At 37.3% G+C, this 21830-nt stretch overlaps 2 protein-coding genes across 7 annotated transcripts; one reads left to right on the top strand and one right to left on the bottom strand.

Moving 5' to 3' along the window:
• Window positions 1–3955: 3955 nt before the first annotated feature.
• Window positions 3956–7225, bottom strand: LOC125241420 (serine/threonine-protein phosphatase 2A activator-like). Of its 6 annotated transcripts, none has more exons than XM_048149898.1 (2): window positions 7183–7225; window positions 3956–5279 (listed from the first exon to the last, which is right to left on the bottom strand). In XM_048149898.1, the coding sequence occupies exon 2, from the start codon at window positions 5277–5279 to the stop codon at window positions 4290–4292; it is 990 nt and encodes a 329-aa protein (XP_048005855.1). In that variant the 5' UTR covers window positions 7183–7225; the 3' UTR covers window positions 3956–4289. The 6 variants fall into 6 exon arrangements, with proteins under 6 accessions (XP_048005855.1, XP_048005858.1, XP_048005857.1 ...); XM_048149901.1 differs by lacking the exon at window positions 7183–7225 and adding an exon at window positions 7030–7053; XM_048149900.1 differs by lacking the exon at window positions 7183–7225 and adding an exon at window positions 6367–6499.
• Window positions 6628–19891, top strand: LOC125241421 (beta carbonic anhydrase 1). Its single transcript, XM_048149902.1, has 5 exons — window positions 6628–6761; window positions 17379–17463; window positions 17549–17736; window positions 18643–18831; window positions 19209–19891. The coding sequence occupies exons 1-5, from the start codon at window positions 6669–6671 to the stop codon at window positions 19416–19418; spliced, it is 765 nt and encodes a 254-aa protein (XP_048005859.1). The 5' UTR covers window positions 6628–6668; the 3' UTR covers window positions 19419–19891.
• The last annotated feature ends 1939 nt before the right edge of the window (window positions 19892–21830 follow it).

Below are 21830 nucleotides of genomic sequence, written 5' to 3'. Positions count from 1 at the left end.
AAAGAGTTCTTGGAATTCCTCTTCAGGTAGTATCTGGTTGGATATTTGCATAATTTCGATTTTAGAATGCCATTTCACAATGCCAAAATTGTCACACTCTGTAAGACCTAGTAATGGTGTGTGTTGGTCGGCAAGCACATACACATCTGTGAGCATACTTTTGCCCTGCCATGTCAATTTAATGTTGCGGCATACACCTCTTGAGGGGAGTGTTATTTTGCAAGGGCCTAACAATTTTTCCTCTATTACAATTGGCTGAGGCAGTTGTAGCTTAATGCGCAGTTCAGGACTTATGACGGTCTCTGATGCTCCTGTATCAACTTTAAATTTTACTTTTTGGCTATTTACAAATATAGTGGCATATTTGGGTTTGGAGCGGGCTGCTCGTGGTGCAGAATTTACTGAATCGATAATCTTTTCTGAAGTTTCTATGCTTCCAAAGAAAAAATCTTCTTCTGTTACTTCGTTGACAGTTTTATATTCCTTCTTGCCTTCTTTATTCTTTTTGCATACAACCAGCCAGTGTCCCTTTAGTCCACAGCCTTTGCAGGTCGAATTAGCAGCTTCGCAGTCAGCGAATTTGTGCTTCGGTGTTCGTCCACATTTTCTGCAGGATTCGGAGGTTCCCGTTTGTTTTATAGGCTTTTTAGCACTCACCCTTTTATTAATGAAATTTACTTCTGGGGTCTGTGTTGTTGGGTTAAGTGTAGCTCTATTGGCTTCTACGATCTCCGCATGTCTGACTCTGTTGATTACAGTTTCCAGCTTTGGTTCTTCTTCAAGGTTTTGAAGAGCCTTCGAGAGTTCCGTGTCCCTCATGCCGGCGACGATACGATCGCGTATAAGTTCCTCTTCGAGTGTTCCAAACTCACATTTTTTTGCTATATTATGTAAGTCTGTTATGAAGTCGTCTATACATTCGTTTTCATTTTGAATGCGTTGGTTGAATCTTGCTCTACTATACATTTTAGTTTTTCGGGCTGAGTAGTAGGATTCAAATTTGGCTTTGACGATATCGTAAGATTTCATGTCGCTTTCGCTCAGTTTCATCGAAGTGATGACGTTATTGGCTTGAGCACCCATGATGTATAGTAATGAGTTTACCTGTGTTTCGCTTGGTAGCATCTTCAAACGAGTTGTTTCACGATATTGTTCAAAACGGATGATCCAATTTTCCCAGTCGGTAGCTTTAAAGGTGAAAGGTTGTGGCGGCGGCGTGGTCATGCCGGGCAGGAAACTTATTGTTTGGCTTGATGCTGATGATGCAGAAGTTTGTGCCGCGAGTTGGGTTTGTAACTGCTGTATCAGCGCCATTTGCGCTTCCATTTGCTGCTTTAGCTCTTCCATATTTCTTTTTCACATCGGGAAAAAAAATATCCACCATGTCACCATGTATGTTGATCATAGATAATAACTTTATTTTCCATCCAAGCTCTTCGAAGTTTGATGTATTCAATCACTACTGCACTTGTTGATGTACCTACCATTATAGGTCCATTTACCTGTCCTTAGTTATTATTGTCTATGTACAGAAGATTTTCCTGTTAGCAAATATTCCACGACGACGTTTCAGTTTCACAGAATGCGTTGATTGCGTGCCAGGATGACGCGCAGATCATCTGAAGGGTATTGGATTGGGATGTTGGCTCAGATTTAGTAATGGAGCTGATGGAGCATTTACGAGTACAAGTTGTACAGGTTATGTAGGCAGGGCCGGATTAAGGATAGAGCGAGTGGAGCGGCCGCTCTAGACGCCACATGGTAGGGGGGCGCCAAAATCGAGAATGTGGAAAAATCCATACAAAAAAATATACATTGCGTGGGCGCGCACATATCACAAAATGGCGAGAGGAGAATGGTCTTGAATGAATTCAGCCACCTATTGAAAATCTAGATTTGTAATTTAGATTAAGTGGAAAGTTGCACCACAATGCCAACATAATATACCAAAATTCATAAGGGCGCTATTGCTAGGGCGCCGTAAAAGGAGGAACCACTTTGTTGCGCGGTCGAACGACAGAGTTACGTCGCTATCCAAATGCAAAAATATGAGTCTATCTGACAGTCTAAAGCGGAGTTCCTCATAAAGCCAAAGGCGCAAAACGTCTCAGATAGGCGCAATTTTGTACGAGTCACAGGAGATGATGAGCGAACTTTAAAGCACCAGGATCCCGGAGGGCACTTAGTGGCAAAATACCGAAATGGGCATCCCGACGGTGACGATCGAGTCCGCAGTAAGTGTCTTAATTATCTCTTAGTATGAAATAATAAATTAAACTATAACTCTGATGGCGAAATATAAGGCCTAAAAGTCGGGAACATAAGCGCCCTGTGAAGTCAAAATACCCTAAAATATGCCAAAGACCGCAGCTCTGCGGGAGATAAAAGCTTGGAAGCTCGTCTAGCGGGTTGAGTCTTAATAAATTTCTTCAATAAGAAAAAATTTCGCGCTCGCTTCGCTCGCGCTTACTATTCATACCAGTTATCTTTTAGCTATCTACTTAGAAAAAATTGCGTGCTCGCGACACTCGCGTTTTCATTTCGTCTGCTTTCCCGACTTGGTCACTATAGTACTCTATTTTGTTTGTTATTTAATGTACATGATATCCACATTCAGCCCCTCGCATTTATACATGCGGCATACATATAGGGTGCGGCTGAGACTGTTTAACCCTTTGTCCCTTTCTTACTCTGTGTGATGAAATCCGTAAATTTTGTATTCCGCTAATCTTCACATTATGGCATTACTAAATATGAAAAAAAAATTCGCACTCGCTACGCTCGCGATTTTATCCCTGCCAAGGGCGCCCAAACACAAACTCACTCTACCCTGATCGAGTGCACGGGCCGGCACTGTATGTAGGAATAATTAATACCTATTAATTAATATTGGTCCAATGAAATACAGCTGACGGACATTCCATCGTGATACAACTGGCTCTCTTTTTTTTAAATACCTAGGTAATGATTATCATCTTCTAAATGACTATCAAATTCTATAAGTAACTACCATACCGTGTGACAATAGTTATTTGTTCTACAAGAGGGCAAAGTAGTTGTTTAACCGCACGTGCCAATATTGATACCTGAGCAAGGGAAAGATTCCAATATTGAACCGCGAGCGTAGCGAGTGGTTCAAAAAGTGGAATCTTGAGCGTTGCGAGGGTATCAAGGCACGAAGGTTAAACAAACTATGCCACCGAGTGAAACACAGAATTTTTCACCACACCAACACGAACAAAATACTGACTATAAAACATCAAAATAAGTCAAATCCGTCAATTTATTCAATATTTATGATTCAAAATTTATCTAGGTAAAATCTAGCAGCCAGATTAAGACATCGAGTTAAAATTTGTATGAAATTACTTTGCCCCCTTGTGGATTAAATGCAATTTTGCTATCTGTTTTCGAATGGCAAAGAAAGCCTTTACCAGTTGGTGTGGTGAAAAATATTATAAGGGGGTGGGGGCGAGCTGAGATACAAATCACGTACAAATCGTCACTACTGGAAATGCATATATAAATAATTAAATACTTAATGCGTTTTAACTTTGAGGAGCAGTGATGAATACGAGATGTTTGCAAAGTAGTGACGAAATGTTATAAATAACCATGTGTCACGAAAGATGACAGTCTATCCACTGTGACTACACATTTACAATAGATAATTATCTAGGTTGTCTTTTGATTAACTTTGATAGTGGGACACTGAGGGCAGCTCTACCCTACCTGATCCCGTGCTGCCACACGAAAACGACGCAGAGATTGACAAACATTACTTCTTTCACACATCCAATCATCAATAATTTGCAATCGAAGGATGATCTTATAAACACCGTTTTTTGTGGCAGCACAGGATCCTGGTAGCCTCACTGTCGGTTATATTTTTTTTACTAAAATAACTGGTGTGGCAAAAAACAAGTGACAATCAGTTGTCAATAAAATACGTATATAAAATTCATATTATGTATTATTATCACATGAAAATAAATTAAGTAAAGGTAATGTGAATCTTTATACTAATCTATTTTTAATACAGATTTTATTTGATTTGTTAAAACAATAAAACAATAAATAAACAGGTTTTAGGATAGGTCAAAAGTAAAATTATTTTAATACATTTTATCCAAGTAAATAATTTCATCACTATTATATTCAATTATTAATACCTACATGCAATTGATTATTATTCTCATTATTACGTAAAGTTTCCAAATTGGCACAAAAAAAGCTGACTGTCAATTTTTCTGCATGGAATACATATTGTGGTTTACAGCTGAGCTTGTTCATTGGTGCAGGGGGAACCGCCTGATGGGGAGCAGGGACCCGAACATCACATGCTGCACCACAGGGAATTTGCTGAGTACTTCTTTTTTGTACATCTTAATTAAACCTTGATTGATTTTTGCCCATGAGCCCACCGAGCTTATACTCCACAGTTGATTTGAATGTTCTGCAAATGGACCTTTCTTCACTTCTTTTATGTACTTTATGCATGAAAGAAACATGTATTCATCAGCATACTTATCAATGATGTCATCCTCTAGAAACTTTACAGGAGGATATATCTTTGGCTGATCAATAAGCTGAGCACTTCCCCAAATAAACGGCACAAACTGGTAGTCATCTAAGCTCCACACACCATGACTGCCTGCCGGCTCCATTCTGTATGTCTTCTGCAATCTTCTCACAGTATTTAGGTACTTATTAAATACTAGAAACACAGTTGCCACATTATCTTCTGAATGAAGATAGCCTATTTTGTATAAACAACAGAGAAACATAACAAAAGCCATTTCATGTCCAGTTCCGTAATCAATCCTGGTGGCGTTGCCAAAACTCTCCTCAAGGTAAGCTTTGATCTCTGTTATGGCCATGTGGATGGACTCAGGCATCATTTTCTGTAGCAAAGTTGTTGTGTTGGATTTTACTTTACCAAGCCAATCCCTAAAAGCTGTGTTTCCAAATCTTTGTGGCTGCTCAACTGGGGGAAACTCATCTATCATTTTACCTATCTCTTCCAGTACTTGTAATAGTTGCATTACATTGTTGTTCACTTTGCAGTCCACTGATAAAGGTTTACTTTTGATAGATTCATTGATGGTCGCAATAAATCCCGTATATTCCATGTATGCCTCGGACTTCTCCCAAACAGCCATATCGGTGATGGTTTTGACAGCCTTCTCTGGCTCAATGAAGCGATGGTTTGGGGGTACAGATGAGACTATGTTACTTTCCATTTTTTTACCATCACCAATTGCACACTCTGTATCCATCTGAAATGTTTACATACATAATGTAAACTTGTATATTTTAAAAATAACAAATGGTCAAGGGCATACTATGTATGTGACCACTGTATAAGGAGCAACCTTAAAATAGTTATAATGCAAATAATGAGACCACAAACAATAATCCTTACATTTGAGCCATTTAAATAAGTCTTTATATAGAGAATATATAAAATATTCAAGCTTCTTAAGCTATAAAAATTATCACTCTTAAATTCCCAAATTTGCCTTACATGGGTATAAAATATGACAATATTCTACTCAATCAAATTCAGAAGAATTATATACTTTTTAAAAACTCATGATTCATGATCAAGGCCTCTCCGCCAAAGGAGATATCTGCCCCAGACCACAAAATGTTTGTCAATATTCTGTCATTCATTCTATTGGGTTGTCTGGCCTGGGAATGTAATCATAAAATCATTTATAGTCATAGCAGGAATTAATTTGTTTATTTATAACTCTGCTTATAGTAACTTGAATTACTGAAATATAGATTAAATTATGTAACTGGCTCTAAATGTACCTAGAAATGTTGAAGTAATGGCTGTTGTTTATCGTTCTCACTGTTTTTGGGCTAGTGTAAATCATTTCCACTCCCAAAACCCTGATGTATAGTAAATGTCATGTTTTCAGTATTAAATGTGTATCTTTAGAAAAAGTATATTAGCACCATGAAAATACACCTCTTTCGGTTATCAATGAAAATGTACTGTAAGATACAAATGCATGTTCTTTTATTTATGACACTGATGCAAGTTTTCGTTTGTCTCATAATATGCCATAGGTCACATTCTTAGATATTTAAACACAATAAATTGAAAAATTACAAAGTTGTGTACTAAGTTTTGAGTGTTCTGACCCAAACCTAACATGAATGACATTAGGAAAATACATACAATTCTAGGCAATGTGCATTCAGATAGAAGAACAAAGTTAGTGCTACAAAGGGTAGGTTATAAGGCCAAATAATTAAGAAGTGGGACTTCTCACTGCCAGTGGAATCCTCAATACTTATTACAATTCTGAACGCGTATCTTATTGTGTTGTAAATGCATCACGAAATACATACCTATAGGTTACATCTATAATAGAACTTAACAATGATTATAATAAAGTTGAAGTTATAAGTGTTTTATGACTAATTAATGCTATAGACGTTTTCTCATGCGCTCTACTTAGACGTAACCTACAGTAATTATTCGCTACCGCTGCTACCCGCTTAGCTCAGCTGCGACGCGATAAGCTCAATAACGAAGGTCATCTATGTCAATCTGACCCGACTACAACCCGTCCACAACCAAGTTTAATGACTTGCAAACGCAGTTTTATTACAAGGAATTTAATGCCAGTGTTAATAAATAATTAATCGAAATGGAAAGGATTCTTCGTGGCATCATGAGATATCGTGTGTTGGACCGATCAAGCATGGTGAAACAGTTTCAACAAGTTAAAGACAATCCAGTGGTAAGTAAGACTAACCTTATAATTTAAAATCTCACAAGTCCCACAGAAGTTTTTTTCTCCAATTAGTTAAAAGGTTTCATTTACGATCAAGCCTTTGTAAAATAACTCAAGATATTCTAATAATTCGAGAATAAAAATTGCATATACATTAATGACATTGACAATACAATGTCATCATGAGATGAGCATTAGCATTGCTGGCATTGCTGCATTATCATTGGTTAGTTGCGTTACGAGGGGAAATTCATTGGTTGGTTAGCTACTGTACCTGCAACTACTGCAAAAAAACTGTATTTTTCTTTTTAACTAGTAATGTGTAAGGCCGACAACAGACAGTTTTAAAATTCATAATCTGAAAAAGAAGATTAGTGTACAATCTGTAAGATCCTTTAGTTATTATGGAGATTAGAAATATACTTACTATACTTCTATTCTCCCTGTCAGTTATATTTCCGTGGTCAGATCAATCTGAAAATTACAGATCTGTCAGTGTCAGTTTCAACTGTCAGTTTGCATACACATCTTTTCTAAGATTATGAATTTTTAAGACTGTCTGTGGCGTGCCTAAAGCTAGGAACACACTACGCGGACGTCCGTCGTAAATCGACCGCGGACGGGAATTTGGACAATGGAAATACACATAAAGCTAGGAACACACTACGCGGACGTCCGTCGTGAATCGACCGCGGACGGGAATCTGGACAATGACATTACACATAACCGTGCAAACTATCGGTCGACGGACGCGGACGTGGCCTTGAGCGCACGGACGTCCGATCGAAATCTGGCTCTCTGGATGTTTTGTTCCGTGCACACTGATAGGTCGCGGTCGCGGTCGTTTTACGACGGACGTCCGCGTAGTATGTTCCTAGCTTAACCGTGCAAACTATCGGTCGACGGACGCGGACGTGGCCTTGAGCGCACGGACGTCCGATCGAAATCTGGCTCTCTGGATGTTTTGTTCCGTGCACACTGTTCGGTCGCGGTCGCGGTCGTTTTACGACGGACGTCCGCGTAGTATGTTCCTAGCTAGAAGCTAGGAACACACTACGCGGATCGTCGTGAATCGACCGCGGACGGGAATCTGGACAATGGAAATACACATAACCGTGCAAACTATCGGTCGACGGACGCGGACGTGGCCTTGAGCGCACGGACGTCCGATCGAAATCTGGCTCTCTGGATGTTTTGTTCCGTGCACACTGATAGGTCGCGGTCGCGGTCGTTTTACGACGGACGTCCGCGTAGTATGTTCCTAGCTTTAGGCTTCCCACAGACCTTCTTAAAAATTCATAATCTTAAAAAAAACTTGTATGCAATCTGACAGTTCAAACTGACAGTCTTAAAAATTCATAATCTTAAAAAAAACTTGACAAGACACTTCAAACTGATCTGTCAGTTTGAACTGTCAATTTGCATACAATTTTTTTTTAAGATTATGAATTTTTAAGACTGTCTGGGGGGAAGCCTAAGTCTTTTAAGCTTTTAGGCTTGCCACAGACAGTCTTAAAAATACATAATCTTAAAAAAAAATGTATGCAAACTGACACTGACAGATCTGTCAGTGTCAATTTGCATACATTTTTTTTAATATTATGAATTTTTAAGACTGTCTGTGGCAAGCCTTAAGCCTGTCTGTTTCCGGTCTAAGCGTTGTCTACACATTACGAGTAAGGAAGTGTTCATGAAGAATAGAGATAAAGGAGCAACCTCTTTATGTATCAGAAGTGCACATATTAAAGAAAAGATAGGTGGCGCTGCAATCGCAGGTGCATAACGGTTTGACAATCTCTTAGCCTTCTCGGTAGTGACCCCGCCTACGGAGCAAGAGGTCCCGGGTTCAAATCCTGATGAGAGCTTTTTTATTTTTTTCTACAGATATTTTTTCCTCCCGAGAGATTTGTAACTGCAATTAATAGGCCTCAGCTGGTCATTTTTGCGACTGTTCCACTTCGACAGATTGTCCTCCTTACCTCTATTCTCCATGGAAGTGTTGCACGACATAACAGATTGTGCATTTACGTTTCCATGCTTACCGATTTTGCTATGAATTTAAACATCCAGAACAATAATTAAAAATATCATACCTAATTAACTCATTGCTCATGATATACGGACAGACACACAGGCGGACAATACGACGGTGCGATACGATGGTTCAGTTCGGTCGTGTGTTCGAACTATTAACCTAGTTCATTCATCAAGCTGTTATATTATAAAGTTGTGCCTGCTAGTTCACATATGGCTCATTGATGCTCCCACTCCCACTAACGTCAATTGGGCACTGAGCCCTACGTTTTCCATTTTTTAATAATTTCAAGCTTTTTTTTGTGCCAAGCTCTGGTTGATCGTCTATACTAATTAAGTAAAGTCTATCAAGCTAGACGGTCAGGTCAAATCCTGTCACTAAAAACCGGCCAAGTGCGAGTCGGACTCGCCCACCGAGGGTTCCGTACAAACTTTCATTGGTTAAAATAATCATACTACTCATACTCATATTCATTTATTCAAATTTGTAACGCGATTTTACACGTCAAGATTTGATTTAAAAAAATAATATTCATACAACAAAAATACTTATAGAGAATAAATAGACAGAAGATTGAAATTACAAAAAGTAAGGCAATATTCACATAAAAAATGCACAAAAATATTTTTCTAATTAGGTAATAAAAAAATTGTCATAAGTGTAGAACGGGTGCTCGACCAGCCAATTTTTTAAGCGATAGGTACTTAAAGTTCGACACACTAGGAGCTTCAACCACATATTGCGGCAATTTATTATAGACGGCAGGGTCCATCACATGTGTTAATTTGACCGTAAATTGGATTTCGCCAATTTACGGTCGATAACTACTAACTTTCCGGCATTTCGAATGTTGTACTTGGAACACATGTTGTTAGTTTTGTCACAGAATATATGTATAATAGTACAAGTAGAGAAGGCTCACTCCTTTGATGTTCACAAAATGACGCCATTCTAAATTCTTACCTACATTAACAAACGGACCGCACGCGAGCAGCCAACATTGAATTTTTCCCCTCACTAGCTCGGAAACACGTGTTTTGTCCTTTAATACCAGCGGGTAAAAACGCATTTTATCCACTAGTGGGTAAAGTAATTTGACCTTGAATAAATTCAAATGAACTGCTTTAAAATTGATAAAAGTAGGTGAATCTAGTAATAAAGATCATTTACCACCTGTGGAACTACTGGAAGCAGTGATAAACGCATTTTTTGCGTTGTAGTTTCCTCGCTACAGTGAGGGGAAAAGTTTTGTGTGACACTCGGGTGCAAATGTATTTTTCCACTCACTAGCTCGGAAACACGTGTTTTGTCCTTTAATACCAGCGGGTAAAAACGCATTTTATCCACTTTAATTTGACCTTGAATAAAGTCAAATTAACTGCTTTAAAATTGATAAAAGTAGGTGAATCTAGTAATAAACGCATACTGGAAGCAGTGATTAACGCATTTTTTGCGTTGTAGTTTCCTCGCTGTAGTGAGGGGAAAAGTTTTGTGTTAGTTACACTCGGGTGCAAATGTATTTTACTTCTCGTGTGTTAAAAAACTCGCAAGTTCAGGATTCTATTCTCGAACCGACGACCGGCGCAGTCGGTAGTGACCCTGCCTGCTGCGCCGCGGTCCTGGGTTCGAATCCCGGTAAGGGCATTTATTTGTATGATGAGCACAGATATTTGTTCCTGAGTCATGGATGTTTTCCATGTATTATAAGTATTTATATATTATATATATCGTTGTCTGAGTACCCACAACACAAGCCTTCTTGAGCTTACCGTGGGCCTCAGTCAATCTGTGTATTAAGAATGTCCTGTAATATTTATTTATTATTTATTATTTATTTATTTATTACTCGCTTCGCTCGTGGTTCAACTATAGAATCCTTTCGCTTGCTCGTTTTTCAATTCCACACTCGGCGTTAAAATACAACTTTGCCCCCTTGTATAACAAATAACTATTACTTCTCGTGTGTTAAAAAACTCGCAAGTTGAGGATTCTATAAATAACTCGCAAGTTCATGATTCTATAAATAACTATTATTGCGCCGCGCGAAGGTCGTCGCCAATGAATGGGCCGCGAACTCGCGGCCGCTGACATGTACTTGTAGCGCGGCGATAGAATCGCGGAGTGAGCCGCCCCTGGTTTTGTATGCTGCCAAGTTCTCTCTTAGATAAATGGCTACCTGCATGATAACTATTGCAGGCAGTGTAATGAGTGTAAGGATTCTTATTTTTTAAAGAGCTCTTTGGCCGGAGTGTCTACTGTCTACAGGTACCTGAGCAACGATCCTGACAGCTCGTTTCTGAAAGCGAAAGACCCTCTCCCATTTACGCGACTTGAGACTTGTGCGAACCTTTAGGCATGGAAAGTCACATGAAAAGTTGCCGAAACTAATAATAGATGGCGCTGCATTTGAATTTCTTGACTGATAACTCTAATACTAAATTGAATATACTCGTACTCAGCGTACTCTAAGGTAGAGCAGAGTCTAACTGGGGAATTACCTCCGCTTTACAAAAGACCGCAGTCAAGTAGCACTAGACTTTACTCATTGTTGTGTTCCTGCCGGTGAGTAAGGCAGCCAGAGCTCAACGAGGGTGCGGTATGCTGACGACTGGAGGACCTACGGAAGTAATTAGGACAATAGATCCTTCCTCCTTCCTTCCTTCCTCCTCCTTCCTTCGGTCCTTTGAGTCGTCGGCACCCAGGTCCCTTCTAAGTACAGGTTTGTACAAGTTTCTAATGAGTCGAGTCGGCAACGCACATGTGCCACTCCTTGAGTGGCAGGCGTCCATATGTAACAGTGACCGCTGTCCATCAGGCGGACCGTATGCATGTTTGCCACCTACGTGATACAAAAAAAAACTCTCGACGAATTCACCTTAAACATTAAAAACTAAATCAAAATCGATTGATTCATTCGGGAGCTTTGATGCCAGACAGACATGTCAAGCGTCAAACCTATTATTATTATAACACTCCGTCGTTTTTGCGTTGGTGGTTAAAAACAAGAAACCTCCTTCAAAACTATAATAAAACACAACTTTCTATGAAAATCGGTCAAGTGCGAGTTGGATTTCGACATTTCCATACAAAAAGGTCATGAGCGCCTGACGACATGTAATAGCAACGTACACTAGATTTGTACAATCAAGATTTTGCGTATATTTTGGAAACTATAAGAGATAGAGCAAATAGACTTCAGATTTTGGTTGTCGGTGGCACAATTTTTTTGTTTTCGTATATATACACCATTTTTTGGACCTATGTGGGCAATATTATGGTCAGTGCAGTTCTAAACAGTCATAAGCGCCTCCTTTTTAGTAGGAACTTAAGTCATTTTGGCAAATGATTAAAATTTTTAACAATTTCTAAACAGAAATGAATTTCTTTCTACCTGTCCATGGCGCTCACAAAATTTCAAAACATTTAATAAGTACTTGCAGCGGCAGTGAGTGAAAATCTCAATTTGAGTTTTTTTCTCTTAACTCCGACTTACGCTTGACTGTAGATTTCTAATAGGTTTTCCTGTAATCTACAGGTAGAGGGCTATCTCGTGTATTTTTTTGAAAATTTTACGCTAAGTAGTTTCGGAGATAAGGGGGGGGGAATGGTCATTTTTTGCTTATTTTCTTAAATTACTTCTAAATTACCAAAATAAAAACTATAAAAAAAATATATTTGAGATGCTTATAAAATGCTCTTTCATTTGATATGTAGCACAATATAGTTCTAATAACTTTGATTTTTATTTTTCAATTTTACCCCCCAAAAGTGCCCCCTATGATTAAATTTCGTTTAATTTCATTTAATTATATTACATGTCCGTCTTTGGGCCACAGGTTTACATACGTGTGCCAAATTTCAAGTAAATCGGTCTAGTAGTTTCGGAGAAATCGGCTGTGACAGAGGGACAGACAGACACGCGAGTGATCCTATAAGGGTTCCGTTTTTCCTCTTTGAGGTACGGAACCCTAAAAAGCGCGAAATTCATATTCCTATGGGCCGACAAACCTTCGCTCCTACAGTTATCAAATTTGCCGCCTTTTTTAGGGTTCCGTAGTCAACTAGGATCCCTTATAGTTTCGCCATGTCTGTCTGTCCGCGGATAATCTCAGTAGGTAACCGTTAGCACTAGAAAGCTGAAATTTGGTACCAATATGTATATCAATCACGCCAACAAAGTGCAAAAATAAAAAATGGAAAAAAATGTTTTATTAGGGTACCCCCCCCCTACATGTAAAGTGGGGGCTGATATTTTTTTTCATTCCAACCCCAACGTGTGATATATTGTTGGATAGGTATTTAAAAATGAATAAGGGTTTACTAAGATTATTTTTTGATAATATTAATATTTTCGGAAATAATCGCTCCTAAAGGAAAAAAAAGTGCGTCCCCCTCTAACTTTTGAACCATATGTTTAAAAAATATGAAAAAAATCACAAAAGTAGAACTTTATAAAGACTTTCTAGGAAAATTGTTTTCAACTTGATAGGTTCAGTAGTTTTTGAGAAAAATACGGAAAACTACGGAACCCTACACTGAGCGTGGCCCAACACGCCCTTGGCCGGTTTTTTAGTGACAAGATTTGCTCGACCGACTATATTTCCGTCAGTACAAAAAAGCAGCCAGTTAAAAACGATTCAGTATAATAAATTTTTCGACGACCAGTCTAGCATACCTGGCCAGCTCTGCCTGCTAAGCTGATGGTTCTGGGTTGTGGGTACGAATCCCGGTAAGGACATTTATGTGATGCTGATGAACACAGATATTTGTTCCTGAGTCATGGGTGTTATGTACATAGTAGTAGCATAGTATAATCAAGGACGATTATAAAGGACCAGCAGAGTCCATACTAAATACCGTACCCCGTTGGCAGCCGTAAATCTATGTCACTAGATGTCACTAAGAGTGTCATTTGAATAAAAATGTCGTTTTTTTTTTAAAATACGCACGCGCTAGTTCAACGGCATTACAAGTGATACAGTGAAAAGTATATAGATGACGCTAGGGGCCCGTGTCATGTTTCAGTCCCTGTTTACAACGCAAACCATCGTTCTTATTTTGAATTATGACAATCATGCAAAAGAGTACCATACTGTCAAATTTTCTATCTCTTTCATTTTGAGCGTGACGTCAATGATTAGTAATATTACTTTCAATATATTTAAAATTTAGATTTTAATGAGGCCATTTCGAACGGTGTTTATGATAGATATCATGTTGACAATCAATCTCCTGACCGTCTCGCTCATACCAATCCTATCCTATATTTGAACGAGTGCGACCGAAACAGTTGAGTATTATTGAAGATTTTTGAATGTCTAAAATCTTATTGGTAGTTAGTTGTCGAAAACCCGCTTTTTCCATAAAGTGTTGGCGCGACGTCAAGTGGGTGATAGGCGTACGAGCAAGTACGCGTTGGATGGTCGACTACTATGCGCAGCGGTTTTTACGCGTACTTACGGTGACACACAATCGAAAAAGGTGGTCGAGCCATAAGTACGCATACCTGTTCGTATCGTACGTTTATCACCCACTTCAGACTGCGTTTCGATCGGCGTTTAGCGTCAATGATTATCAGCTCGGCTTCATGGCTTTACGAACCTTAGCTCGGACCATCGAATATGAAACTTATAAACTTCTTTATACACAAGGGTATAAAGAAGTTTATAACCAGGTGCTCCATGACACCATTGCACCAATCTGTCGCCAGCACCGCTACACTTCAACGGCCAAGTCACACAACATCCATACTAATATTATAAATGGGAAAGTGTGTGTGTCTGTTTGTTTGTCCATCTTTCACGGCAAAACGGAGCGACGTATTGACGTGATTTTTTAAGTGGAGATAGTTGAAGGGATGGAAAGTGACATAGGCTACTTTTTGTCTCTTTTTATATCCCCCACTTCCTTAGAATGGAGGATGGAAGTTTGTGGAGAGATTTTCGAATTTAACGCGAGCGAAGCCGCGGGCAAAGGCTAGTTAACTATAATAATAAAGAAATCGCAGTAAGGAACTTTATGTAGATTTCATTACTTTTTAGAGATAAACAAGCAGCTCCATCGAGACGGCTATTTTTTACAGAATGTTTTTGGTGGGATATACATAGGCATAGGTATATAACACTAACAAGGTATCTATTGTCTTAGTCCGTTTTCACATTATCCGATCCGATATCGGATGTCGGAAGGATTTAAATGGAAAAAATCCAAGATAGCGCCTGTAATGTATGGGGTATCAGTCCTACATCCGATATCGGATCGGATAATGTGAAAACGCATTTAGTCTCATTAATTATTACTTATATCAGAGTTTCACTAATTATTTCCTTTTATTCATTTATTATCTCAGTTTAGGTTTATACGAGTACCAAACGAGTAGTATACGAGTAGAAAATATATTACCAAAACAATACAAACTATCATTAATTTATTATAAAAACGTAATCCAAAGTGCCACACCTGGCGGCCTAACTATCGGCGTTGTGTCCAAGACGAAGCCTGACCGACGAAGCTAGCAAGTCTCTCTACATGTTAGCTGAAATACTGTCAAACCATTCACTGTGATTACTCAGATTATTATAAGCAAAATGATCTTCGAATGAACTTTCTGGACAATTGAGATGCATGGGCGCAGTCGAAACCAGCTCGCCCCTTCAGCCGTGTCCCGTTGAAAATCGGAAAGATTCTTTTCCTTAGCACATTTAATGTTTACAAATTGGATTCGCCTTCTGTCACCTAAACTGGTAATTTTATGTATGAGGTCATTGGTCATACAATTATTAATTTATACAGTTATTAATTCTGTATCTCTACTCGCATTGCTGCTGCGATTCTAAAATATTTAATATCCATATATTATGAATATTCAATAAATCATACAATGACATTTGTGATGTGACATGGATGTCAGATGTCACTGGATCTCTGTTAGCACAATGATTGCGTTTTGTTGAACGTATTTGAGCTCAACATATAGGTTTATTATCACTAAGTATATTATATTAATGAACAACGAAACGGATGTGACATTTTCCTAGTCCACCAACGTCATCTAGTCATTTTATTTGGCAATAATTAGACAACATGCGAACAAACTTAGCCAGCGAAGCGATCACAACTACGTCGAGGCCGACCAAAAAATATAATTTGTAAAAATTATGTTTTGAGCCAATATTTTGATATTAAAATAAAGTTTTTTGATAGTTATTCATAGTATAATATAAAAACAAGTAAACATATGTGTGAAAATATGTTTTTTTCCACTCCCGGGTTACGAAACAACGCCATCTAGTTTTAAAGCAAAAACTAAGCTTTTTTCAGGGGTACGCTTTTTTGTATGGGCTATATCAGTCTAGTATTAAATGGTCCTTGGTATAATAAAGAGTACTATCGTACAGTATGGCCACTCCCGCTCCCCGCTGAAAGTGCCGCCCACCCCCTCTCGGTTACCCCATAGTTACCGCCTGTCAAAAACGCGAACAGTCGACCTGTCATATCTCACTCATACAAGCATGGTACGCGTTCACCTACACGAGCTTAGAATGTGTGCTAGGAACGCGCCTGTTTCATATATTTGATCGCCAGTGTCCGAGATGTGGTAGTAGTGAACTATACATATCGTTGTCTGAGTAGGTACCCGCAACACAAGCCTTCTTGAACTTACCATGGGACATGGGTCACATGGGACTCAGTAAATCTGTGTAAGAATGTCCTATAATATTTATGTATTTATTAATTTTTACCTGAAAGAGCCAGTGATAACGTACCTACTCTAAAACATCAAAAACTCATACACGGTGTAACATGAGGAAACCAAATAATTTTAAGAGCGTATTCCTGATCACAATTCGAGACTAAAATCTCATAACATTTTCTAAAATATTCCCTAGTTTCAAGAGTTATTACCATTTACAAAAGTAAACTACTTTTTGTGAGTAGTAACTGAAAGAATATGTACAGTTGCATTAGGGTAATTCCGAATGACAGAAATGCTCGGATAATTCCGATAGGGGAATCTTGAAATAATGGTGATTTTATGCGACTTTCGTAATTAGACGACTTTCGGAATTACCCTAATGCACTTTACCTCCAACAAAAACTATTTTTTTACCGACCATCCAATATTGATTTTGTGGATTTAAATGTGATCCGAAAAGTGGAATCTAGAGTGTTACGAGGGTTTTAAGGCAGGAAGGTCAAACAAATTTTGCTCTCTAGTGAAACAAAATATTTCATCACACAAATACGAGAAAATTACTAACTTTTGACCTTTTGCTCGCACCTGTACCTATGTTTCTCGCAACATTTATAAACGCTTATCCTCATTAATTTGGAATCAAGGAAAGGTCTTCTAAGACCGTTTTCGCGTAACAGCACGGGTGATGGTGGCTGCCCTCTCTAGGTGACCCCTTATCAAAACATACACTGTAACGTATATAGAAATATCTAAGTAAAATTCAAATCTAACTATCTACCTAGAGTAGAGACATCACATGAATGGATGATGTTGACAATATCTTAGTAGGTACAATATTTTTATAAAGTCATTGGGGCTTGTATCAATTTATTGTATGTCATGTGTTTTCTAGCCTAAAGCAGTATTCTACACATGCATGGACAGTCGAATGATTCCTACTAGATTTACGGAAACCAGTGTAGGAGACATGTTTGTTGGTTTGTAAAAATAATTAAGAATTTTTGAATATCGTTAAGTATCAAATGACTGTTTGGGTTTTTAATTAAATGTAATTTTTTTTAGTAAGAAATGCTGGAAATCTTATCCCTCACTCTCAACACTTCGTAGACGAGATGACAAGCTGTGAACCAGCTGCGCTGGAACTTGGATGCATAATTAACGATATAAGGCACATTATTGTGTGCGGACATAGTGACTGCAAGGCTATGAACCTCTTATACAAATTAAAAAGCAAGGAAGAGTCAAACACGGTTTGTTAATGATTAAAATGTACAATTCTTACTTTATTATTCTTAGCACTTATTTTATATATGCAGGGTGCTCGCGAGGAACCCTCATAACTTATATAACCGAACCGAGCGTTTCAGAGGCCAAAAAAAAGAAAAAATATTCTATGAATTTGAAGAATTGTCACCAATTTTTTTTTGTGACGTAATTTCTCATATTAAGTAAATGTTATTCATGAAGTTACTATGCCCCATAATGGCGCATCAACGCCGTTAAAAAGGCCTTTTGTACTGAGTAACAATAAGATGCTTTTTTTAATTGGCAATATTTAACTCTGAAACTAGGCGAAATCCAGAAATGTTTATATGATATTTTGGTCTTCAAAAGTGATCAGAAATACGGTGTTAAAGTTATGCGGGTTCCTCGCGAACATCTTATATGTGTAATTTGGAATAGTTGTAAACATTGTAATTCTCTACAAATAGAAAGTATATTTTTTTAAATTTATTAATTTAATTGTAGAAAATGGTCAAAATGAAAGGAGCGCAAACTGTAAATTTCAAGTTACTAGGTCAAATGGGGTATCGTTAGAAAATTGAACGTAAATAAACTATTTTTTATATATATTTTTTTTGTTGTGAAAAAAAAAAGTATTTTTAAAGAAAACGTAAAAAAAACCATTCCCCCCCCTTATCTCCGAAGTTTACCAACGAAAAATTAAGAAAATTTTAGGATACATTGGTTTTATGCTAAATATTACAGGAAAAATATAATCGTGTTTGTATCCTGAATTTTTTTTTATTCACAAAAAAACTTTTCAGATTTTTACTTTCAATTTAACCACCGAAGAAAGATGTAAAACATAAATGAATACGAAGCAGGCATAGAGGGAACAGCTAACATTAAAAAATAAATATTATAATTTGCAGGAACAGAGAAGAATGTCTCCCTTAAGATCTTGGTTATGTAATCACGGGCAAACAAGTTTGGACAAATTCATCGCTATGGACGGCGATTTCTCAAAACCAATGTTGTTCACAGCTGAAACACCGCAAACGAAATTTGTAGCATATATCGACCCTGAAAACAAATTTTGTACAGAAGACAAATTATCACAGGTAAGTATTTAAATAACCATTCAATTGTAAAGTTACGAAGTTTTACCTGAGTAGCTACCATGAGTTCAGAATACGTTACACGATTGCGGGAAACGTCAAGGAAAATCGATGTAGGTAATTTTGGATTCTAGTAGCAACACCGTTAACAATATAATAGCTCCATTAAGTTACTATCATAATCCTATTAAATATCATGTAGATAATTATTTTTACAATATTTACAAATTTAATTTACTATTTCTCTCTCACTACGCCTCTCACTTTTGATGGATATAAATGAGTTCAAAATTACCTACATACATAGAATCTCAACGGTCATTTGGTATGTCAAGTTATTTAAATATTCAAATACTTATGCTTTATTTAAAAAATTTCAGGTTAATACATTACAACAGCTTCAAAATATTGCCTCTTATGGTATGTTGAAATCAAGGCTACAAAAACATGACTTGCATATACACGCACTCTGGTTTGACATCTTTACCGGGGACATATACTATTTCAGCAGGCGAGCCAAAACGTTTGTAGTCATCGACGAGTCTACATATGAAACAATTTTAGCTGAAATAAGAAGATATTATTCGTAAACGATATTTCTTGAACCATTTTGCCAGACGAGTAGGACATCATTCAGGTTTCTTATGAAATATCGCGGCAAAGAACAACGCCGATTACTTACTCTAATAGACAGAACAAATACTTAAACGTCGTAGAAACCAGAAAAAAAAACTAGTCAGCCGAATGCATTTGATCTGGTTTGTAGATTATGCCGATAGGTTGCCTCGGTTAGAACATGAAACAATGGAAAGACTGGAACGTAAGTAATAGTTATTTTCACTACACCCACTGGTAAAGGCTCTCGTGTCCACAAGAGTGCAATGTAATTTAATTTCATACAAAATTTTAATTGATGTGCTTACTATTAAACAAGGATGATATATATAGGATTGACAATCTTCATACCAAAGAAGATCGAGTATTATAGAGAGTTACTGTCAAAGTAAAATGTGTAATCACAGTGCATAGACAGCAATCTCTCGACAGAAGCTTAAAACTTTTGAACCTCAGTTTTGACAATTTGGCCCATATTCTTAGCTTGATGTGTGTTAAACTGTCAAATATTAATATTAGCGCCATCTAGCCAAATGTCCCCCAAAGGTGTATCGCCATCTAGATCACCGTACCTTTTTCTGTATGGTTTTGAGGTACGTTTTTTTCTTAGACTTTATCTGTCTAAGATACGGAGTTACATATGTCTTTGTTCATACTAAGAATCGTAGTTTTAGCGCCACCTATTAAATTTATACTATCAATCATAACTACACTGATGATGCCTACAAATATTTTTTTTTTTCAAAATGTGTATTGACGTGATACCTATTGACATGATATTAAAATAAAGAAAGATGTCATTTGTTCTAATGTAAAAACACGCAAAAATATTTGGGGAAAATATGATTTTTGCCACTTCCAGGCTGCGAAACAGCGCCATCTAGTTTTATTCCTAAAAGGCTACATTTCAGGGATACACTCTTTTGTATGGGCTTTGGCTGTCCCGATATATATCGTGCTTGCTATTAAATTATGTATTAAAAAATGTGGTTTATTTAATAAATTACAATAAATAATTATGTATTTGAATCATAAATGTAATAAATTGATGGATCTGATTTACTTTGATGTTAATAAATTAAAGTCTTCTTGTAGCAAAATACCCTATCTACGATATTTAAGGTACTTTCCGTTCATGTCCCATAGTCTTGGGACACCCTGTATACCATACCAAGTTAGTTATTTTCTCGTGTTGGTGTGGTGAAAAAATAGTGTTCCATCCGGTGGCAAAGTTAGTTTTAAGAGTGGATTACCTACACAAGTTTTAATACCACAAACAGATATTCTTGTTATTATTATTGATTTGCCATTTTTGGTCTTGTCAGACCTAAGCTGTATTTTTGCAACTTAAAATTCCATTCGGCTATGTACTCCCGAAAGCTTTGTCAACCAGTTATAGTTTGTTACCTTGTTCCTATAGCATATATTTGAATAATGAAAAACCTGTCTAATTCATTTATTTATTTATATATCTTTTACTTACAGCTATAACGTTGATAATTTAACTCGTATTTATGAAAACTTAAATTAAAAATAGTGATTTTACCTAATTCATTAAGTGTAGTTAAGCAAATAAAAAGCTGTTTCTTTTTTAAACGTTTAAAACTATTTTGTTATAACTTATAAGAAACATTTAGGTAGGTAAATAGTTAAGTTTGACTATGAGTAGTTTTGTATATACTGGCTTATTGTTTTTATATTTTTTATACTTTAAAAATATGTGTATATTATTAGAATCTGAACTTATATTGTTAATAAATTGATTGCCTTACGATGGGACCACAATTACAGATCATATTGAATTTCAACATGAAAAATACTTCGCAATTTTCATTTAATACCTAATCATGCTCCACAAGCAATGTTATTACGCGAGCAATTGTAATCTTGTACCTACACTCACAAGACATTCGATTTTAAAAGTGATAATTTCTAATAAGTAGGTATGTAATATTTTATTCTTGTACAGTCGAGTTCGTAAATATGTGTACATTATTTCACCTTAAGTTAAGGTGAAGAATTGTACACATATTTATGAACTCGACTGTAGGACGGACAACTTGTCGCTGCAACTACCTACTCATCGTCATCCTCCTTGCGTTATCCCGGCATTTGCCACGGCTCATGGGAGCCTGAAGTCCGCTTTGACAACTAATCCCAAGATTTGGCGTAGGCATTAGTTTTACGAAAGCGACTGCCATCTGACCTTCCAACCCGAAGGGTAACTAGGCCTTATTGGAATTAGTCCGGTTTCCACGCGATGTTTTCCTTCACCAAAAAGCGACTGGCAAATATCAAATGACATTTGTTGTTGTTGACGACCGGCTTGGCCTAGTCGGTCCCGGGTTCGAATCCCGGTAAGGGCATTTATTTGTATGATGAGCATA

The sequence above is a fragment of the Leguminivora glycinivorella genome, chromosome Z, assembly GCF_023078275.1.
Source record: "Leguminivora glycinivorella isolate SPB_JAAS2020 chromosome Z, LegGlyc_1.1, whole genome shotgun sequence".
NCBI classification, from domain to species: Eukaryota; Metazoa; Arthropoda; class Insecta; order Lepidoptera; family Tortricidae; genus Leguminivora; species Leguminivora glycinivorella.
This window is presented reverse-complemented; position numbering and strand designations above follow the sequence as displayed.